This window comes from Apteryx rowi, unplaced genomic scaffold, assembly GCF_003343035.1.
Source record: "Apteryx rowi isolate R43461 unplaced genomic scaffold, aptRow1 scaffold_488, whole genome shotgun sequence".
NCBI lineage: Eukaryota > Metazoa > Chordata > Aves > Apterygiformes > Apterygidae > Apteryx > Apteryx rowi.
In genome coordinates this window covers 478,537-486,578 of record NW_020450747.1, presented here as the reverse complement: position 1 = coordinate 486,578, position 8,042 = coordinate 478,537, and the positions used below count along the sequence as shown (strand labels likewise).

At 41.3% G+C, this 8,042-nt stretch overlaps 1 protein-coding gene across 1 annotated transcript in view; it reads right to left on the bottom strand.

The window, feature by feature from the left end:
- Positions 1-298: 298 nt before the first annotated feature.
- Positions 299-8,042, bottom strand: part of DPF3 (double PHD fingers 3) — a 192,778-nt gene continuing 185,034 nt past the window's right edge. The window contains exons 10-12 of the mRNA XM_026078765.1: positions 2,941-3,053; positions 1,512-1,593; positions 299-478 (exon numbers count right to left, since the gene is read on the bottom strand). Of these exons, the coding sequence (XP_025934550.1) occupies positions 408-478; positions 1,512-1,593; positions 2,941-3,053 (266 nt within the window). The 3' untranslated portion in view covers positions 299-407. The remainder of the gene's footprint in view (positions 479-1,511; positions 1,594-2,940; positions 3,054-8,042) is intronic.

Below are 8,042 nucleotides of genomic sequence, written 5' to 3'. Positions count from 1 at the left end.
GCCAAACCACTCACCAAATAATTGCTTGGAAGATATGTTACTATTTCTTCTTAAAAAAGAAGACTAGACAGAAAGCACAAGGCCACACAGAATTGACTTCTCCGTGCCGATATAACAACCCTCCCCCTTCTGTAATGCATGTGAGCCTGTAACGGTAAGCAGTGACCATGCAGAGCAGTGAAGAGATTTCATCTGGAGCATCAGGAAAGTACACGATTCTTCTAGTAGAGCCCAGGAGGTACTGCATGAGCGACAGCTACTCTCTGACAGTGAACGCCATAGATACCTCTTCATCTATTTGAGTGTCCATTCGTTTTGATGTGGGTTGTGTCTCTCTGTTCCGGATGGGAATTGTGTGCTTGTACAACAACACCAGGAGCAAAGTGCTTCTTGATTGCTGCAGCTCCTCAGGCCTGGAAGCCAAAAGCTGACGCTCTCTCTCGGAGCAGCTCCCGGCACAAATGACAACTCCAGCTCCCTGTGAATGAAGAAATCCTTCTTGTATATACAAAATCAAATCCAAATACTCAAGAGTTTGCTTGTGCTTGAGTAGGATATCAAATATTCCTCACACTGGAATTGCCAGTCTGTTTCTGAGGCAGGCTCTGTTCCCCTGATGCTGTGTTCATAGGCTCTCTACACAAGTCACAACACAGCTGGGATGTGCATCGCCACTAGGTGTTTTGTATTTTGACACTTTTAATACATCATTTCCTAGTTAAACAGAAACCTCAGCCAACCATTAGTTCCATTTCAGAATTTTCCCCTCCTAATTTAGTTTCCTCTTTATCAAAGTTAAAAACATTTAGCTCCTGCATGCATGATTGATTTGTAATCATTCCTGTCTCACCCCTCATGTAAACTGCAGTCATTCCCACTCAGGTGTCTCCTCCTTTATTTCTACTGCTCTTTGCAGATTTCAGTCAGAGAACCAACAATTGTAAGGCACCAGTTCCTCTGCTCCAAAACCAAGGGGCAAACAACACACAGTAGTAGTATTTTCAAAGGGAATCCCCTGAGGGGAATACAACTCTGTACCAAACATAACACAGACTATACAACTCTTACCCTTCCCAGGTACAGATAGGCCAGAGAACAATGAACATTATTTCTCTTAATCCAGTCGCCTGACAACAGTCTCTCAGCTATTGCTGAGACTGTCTGGGACTTTGATCTGACTCTTAGGAAGTCAGAAGTCACAGTTCATAGGAGCTCAATTCAGTTGCCTAAACTGAGGTGTCAAACACCATCTGGGACATCATAAGGTACCCATGACCTTCAAAAGGGCCATGTTCTTGAAGAGGAGGGAGAGGCCAGGCAAGATTGCATAGGACATCTTGGATAGTGGTAGACATCTATATCTACACATTTTATTTCCTTCCATTGCTACCTGCCTCTGCTTTGCTGCTGCTTCRTTAATCCTGCTTGGCCCAAGCCACCTTTCTGAAATTCTTCCCTTCCCCACAAGGACTTTTATTGTGATTTTCAAAGCAGACTTCAACATACTTTACCTTCTGGGGGCTCAAAGACTGGTGGATTCAAGCAATACATGTGATAGCCACGGTCACAGTCATCACAGAAGAGCAGCTGGTCCTGATGCAGGGTCATTGGGGAGACAGTGGGGAAAGGAGAAGAGAGAGGGAGGAAGAGAGAGAGAAAATGATGTAAATTAGTCTTTTGGCAAGGTGAAAACATAAGCATGGTTACCAGTAGTGCTCAGTTATGAGCACAGATCTGCAACAAAGGGGTTACTGGGAACAGAAAAGGCTACACAGATCACATCTGTGCATCCAGAATCAACCATCATACTTCCGACAGGCCACAGAGAGCCCTCTTTATCACAAGGACAGTTTAGTTTCTAATGGGAAAATCTCTTCCAGAGCTGGAGGACTTCCTCTCCAAGGTGGCTTCTTGATACAGGAGCGCAAGCTGCTAGACAGGTGATATGCTGTACTGAGAGAGCAGAACCAGCATCCCCACTTCGCTAGGCTCCAATATGACCACACTCTGGGTTTCCCTCATTCGAGGGAGCCCTTTCTCAGCAAAAGCCTAGACTTAGCCAACTTTCTAAAACTCAGCTGAGTAGGGAGCACTCTGTGAAATAGATGGAAATGACTGGTCCCCACCATGCGGTCTGCATCTCTTTCATACACTCAGGGGGAAAAAAAAAAATGCTCTGAAAGCATCCCCTGTTCCTAGCAGAACAGTTCCCTACTTTCAGTTCTTCTCATTTAATGATAAAGCAAAACAAAAAATTGGGCTTCAAATTTATTATGCTATAGGGAATGCAGATAAACTAATCATCTCTAAACTTCTTTAGCCACTGTCAATTCTCAAAGTTTCTCACAGACTATCAAACACCCTTATCATCAGATTTTAACTGAAAAGAGCAGAAAGAGGATATTGTTCAGCTGCAGGCTCTGGATCACAGCTTGGAAGTCACTCGAATAGGTGATGAGAGAGAGGCTTAGTCCTCCCAATTCAAGTGTTGTCATAATTCCCAAGTCTTATAATTAATCTTAAAAATCATGCCAAGGAACTAAGTAAAATCAGGGACAGAAGAGACATACCTGCCATCTGTGGGCTAATCACCCATTCAAATCTACTCCTGTTTACAATATTGAAAATATTACCCTTCTGCTGCTTCCTGCAACATGAGTTTATGGCCTCCAACTAGTTTCTGTTGAGCAAGCATCCAAACCACAAGCATTGTCATCTTAAGTGGCCCTATATGATACCTATAGTAAATTCAGCAAAGACCAGCAGCTGACTGGGTCACTAAGGAGGAGTACAGCTCCATTCTCAGAAGTGGCTCTTCCTAGGAAATGTATGGAAGCAGCAATAAGACACTGACCTGTGCCATTGCCAGTGCTTCTCAAGGGCAGGCATGACAGCAGCTTGCACTGATATTTGTTTGTATGAAAAGGTAAATAAACTCACATCGTTCTCAGAGGTCCCACAAAGGCTGCAGGATTTGCACTCAATGCACTGCCATTGATAGGTTTTGACAGCCTCAGTCATGTTTGTGGTGAACTGCAGGCAGGTCGGGTGTCCTGAGGAAGATTGGAAACAACTGTCATTGTTAAGGATCATTTAGTTATTGCTAATTAACTGGCATTAAGTTTGGGAACAGAACGCACATGGACATGGACTGATCACAACATGGGCTGCAACTAACAGATACCAAAGAGAAAAGCAGGCATTAACCTTTTCGCTGCCGGGCACAAGAGAAAATCAGAGTCATCCCCACCCATTCCCCCATTAGCAAAGCAGTTTTATTCAGAGCTCTTAAAAATGGTTTGGTTTGGGTGTTGGTTTTTCTTTTTCTTTTTTTTTTTTTTTAAGGAAAAAAAGAGAAGGGTGAAATCAGACACAAACCCAATTTCAGAGAGAGCCCATCCATTTTAATAGAAATTGGACTACAGTTTCAATTGCCTTTGATTCAACCTAACTGAAAGACCTGGTTGAAATGAGGTAATTCTCCACTTCAGAGCTTCCCTTCCTTGTGTTCAAATGGGTGGAGCAATTCTGTAAACTTTGCTTAAAAGGAAGCAGTAGCATACAGAGAAGAGGCAATACAGGATGGAGAAATATTGCTTTTACTTTTTTTAAGAGCTCTGCCACTAAAGTTGGTTGGCACAGAAGAAACCAAATTGCACAGCTAACCTTCCAGGATCAAAACAAGAAACCAAAAGGAAAAAAATCCCACGCCAACTCCCATAACAAACTAAATGAAAGGAATAAAGAAGGAAAAGCTAGCAGAGCAGTCACATCTAATTGGGAAGGACAAATTGCCAGAGTTACAACTCCCGCCCCTACATGCATGTCGACTCCAGCTTTGCAAAACAGCGGTATCACAGTAGCAGGGTCAGCAATGGGCTTTCTGGAGGGGAAAATACAAACAAACAAACAGACCAAAGGTAGGATCAGTGTTCCTTCTGCAAAACAAAACAAGAAAAATATATCGCTGAAATAAAGTACTGTACTCCCAAATCACCCATATCAGGCTGAGGCAGTCTTTAAGTCACCTGCAGTAAGCTCCTGCTTTCCTTCTTGGAAAGCCCTGTATTTAGCACTCCTCTCTGACACACATCAGCATTCATAGTGTGCAGAGTCTAGAAGGGGACAGGGATACACAATTGCTCACCTCTGTGCATACCTCAAATACAGGTACACACATCCCACGCTACTGAATTCTCGTTCTAGAAACTTACACCATTAAATGCCCAGGTTTTTCCACCTCTAGCAGACTTCTTGTTCTTAGACAAGAAAAAAAAAATATCTTTTCTACCTCCCCTGGTATAAGTACCTTTTTAGGGAGGCTGGAGTAGGGAACAAAAAGCTGTTTCTCTAGCAAGAAGAAAAGGCATGGCTACAGTAGGTGTGGGCAGAGCTGTGCCCTCTTCATTACCACACCTGTCAGCACTATTTTGCTGTGCTATACTGTCCCATCACCACTCTACAATATATAGAAGCTTCTACATTTTCTAGTTAGTGAAGCAAGCAGTTGCTGAGAAGTGCAGGGTAACGCAATAATACTGTAAGAAATATTTTTCCTTTATGTGCCCATGCTGTCACCAAAGAGCGTAATAAGGATTTTGATTCTCCAGTTACATTCGCATGGTAGTGACATGAAAACTAAACCCATCCAACAAAGGAATGTGTGTACATAAGTTATTAAGGGAATTGAATAGAAAATAAAGGAGACATTTAAGGAAGGAGGGATCAATGACACTGTTAATACCAATCTCATAAGCCTTTGAATAAAGAAATATTTTGACAGTATTGATAAGCTCAGATTAACTAAGAAGATCACTAGTTTTTGGAGCCCTTGAAATGTCAGCACAAAATGAGAGTCAGGTTTTACTGAGATTTACAGTGGACCAAACTCAAACTAAAGTTCTGGGGACCTTTAAATCTCGACTGTCCAGGAGATCTTGTGAAGTGCGACCTTTTCTTGCTGAGAGGACCTCATATATTTTCTGATACTACCAAACTGGCAAAACCTGACATGACACTGAAATGATTCTCCAGGGCTGATTTACAGCAAACACAAAACCTCATTCCAAACACTAGTAAATAGCACAAATGTGCCACACTGCACATCAGGGAAGAATTCATCCCAACAGCCACAACTCAGCTTCCAAAAAGGTTGTGTAGTACTGGAATATATCAAAGAAAACAACTCATACAGGGACGTGAGTTAATCGGAGAGTTAAATAGCTTCAGTCACATTTGAAAAGAAACAGAAAGAATGGAATCAAACTTACAAAAATAAATCAAGGCTAAATGCATACCCATAGGCACATACTCATTTGCTTGCACACACACACTGCTCCCTGCAGAGTCTCCACCTAGAGAATCTCTCTTTCTTGAACCACAGTAAGCTCAGGATTTTGTTCACTGCTTTATCTCTGTCCCTTATCATGTCAGTCCCACTCTCTTCCAGTTATCAGTCTTGACTGTCCAGTTTCTCGCTTCCCTCAAAAATACCTTTGCACCCTTTGTTTTCTGCACTGCATCTCATATTGATACTGCCCCATCCTTGAAGTGAACCATCCCATATTTTAGAGATCTTTTCAAGAACTATGCCCACCACAAGCCTAAAAGAAATGGGCTGATGTGGGTTGAGGATCTCTTGGAAAATAACAATAGTGGAGGGTCACTGTGACTTCTTTTTAGCAGAAATGCTAAAATCTTTTGCAGAAAATAGCAATTTATTCACTCTATCAGGCTCTCTCTCTCCAAATGTTGTGACTGTGAAGGAGGCCAACAAATGCCCACAGTCATGTCTGCATAGCCACAGAGTACTCTGTTAGCTCAGGGCTTATTACACGTCTAAAGAAAAACGAATGCCTCGTGGATATGTCTTTCTTTAGTCTCCAAGTCAGACCCTCCTTCACATTAAACAACCTCCCTTGTGGTATCATGACCCCAATCTAATGTAGTTGGAAAGACTATTTTTACTTATGCCAGCAGCACGATGAGGCACTGTAGCATACTGCAAGCATGTCAGTAGATGCTCATGCTCCAAAAATGAAAATCCTTTCTTCTGCCCTCCCTGCTCTCTTTCATCATGATCTCTCTGTTTTCCTGCCACTTTGGCTCAAAACCCAGTGTTCTTCATGACCTACAAGAAAATTCACTGGACCAAAACTTGCTGGAGCTGTGTTACTGAACACCATCCCTGCTCCAGATCAAAGGATTTCTTGCTATTGCCTTTGTGGCAGAATATCCCACAGAGAAAGCCCTACAGCTGCATACAGCAAGCCACTGTTGGTAGATTCAAAATCATTTAAAAAAAAAAAAAGTAGTTCACCTTATAAATATTTTTGCTCTACACAAAGAGCAGTCCAGAATGTGGTTCAAGATACAGATTCTGTTGTAGCACATGAGCCAGAGAACTGGAAAGACTTTCTTGCTTAGTTTCATCAGTTACATGGTCAAGAACAGGAAATCATCTCACTTCTCCAATCTTGTGATAAACTGCATTTACTATAGTTAAGGAGTGCAGTAAAGGGTCTGCAGCTGGAACTCAACTAATTATTCAGGTGGTGCCTTAGCCCTGGCAAACTCTAGATCACTCTCACATGTCTGTATCAGCTCTGCAGATCTAGCAGGAGTAAGAAGTAGCACATATTTATGGTGTCACTGGAGTCAATAGCCAGAACTCTAAAATACACCCAGGGAGCAGTTCTGTTGAAGAAGAAGGTGATATGTTAACATCGACAGTTTCTAATCTACCATAACTACTCTCTACCTAAACTTCTGCTATGCCACAACAGCTATAAAAAATACAGACAATAAAACTCTCACTGAGAAGGTTTCCAACAGCTCGTCCCTTTGTCTTAAACCAACATTTTAAAATATAGATCAGCCCTGAACGTTCCCCCATCTTTGTCAAAACTCAAGTCTGGATCTGAACCCTGCGACTGAGACTGTATTTTATAGTGACATCCACGTTTCACATGCCACTGGCTTTAATTTTACACTGTGTCCACTACACATCTGATCTGAGGAGTGGAGGGGGGAATCATTTCAATGACCGCTTCTAGACTTCTGCACTCAGTGCAATTGCAGGCTGTCAGTAAGGAAAATTTTAACATAAATATCCTTAAAAAAAAGCTAAAAATCTCTGCTGCTTACACTGGCTGTGTAGCACTAAAGACCAAAAATGCCATTAAAGGGCAGGAGCAATCTGCTGCACCCAGGCATTTTGTGACCAGTGAAGGCCTTAGAACGGCTCATTAGTGCTTCTTCAATAATGGATTCTGCACTGCAAGATTGATTGCAGCCATGTGCTCTGTCACACCGCCACAGACTATTTAAGTTAACAATTCAATCAATAACCTTTTTCAAACAAAAGCAGAGATTATATTGAGAAAAAAATAAGCAAAGACTCCTTTTCCAAGCAAATGTAAAATTATTTATACAGACTAAAAGGAATATTCACCCACTTTCTCAAGGCACATATATCCAGTGCTCAGTGTCTCTGTCAGATGACAGTGTTGTATTTTTCAGTTCTTTCCTTTATCTTCAATGTGGTGGGTTTTTTAATCAATAGCATAATGAAACCCCACAGGGCTCCTGACTGTCTCATGTCAGAATTCATTCCATAACTACTCAGGTCTTTAAACAACTACAAATACATATTACAGATATAATGGCCAATGTCACAGGAACTCCATCCAAAAAAAGTAGTTTTACATGCAAAGAAACTGCAAAGTCAGACTTTCCTCTTTCTAAGACTGAATAAGCATTTCTATGACTGATGTCATCATTAAACAAAATTATTACCATTATTTGTAACAAAGAAGGAAAAAGTAAATTGTAATTCTAATAAGGGACATCATTTTATGGTTATGATATAAATATTCTGCCTCATTTGTCCATCTAAAAATGCAGTTCACCAGAGTCACTGTAGTATAGCCAGTCCCACACATTCAAAAACTATGAGCCAAGTTTTTAAATCACTAGATTTTTAAAAATACATTTAGGTCACTTTTTATTTGCCTTTTAATTCTTGAGCCTTTTAGGGTTCC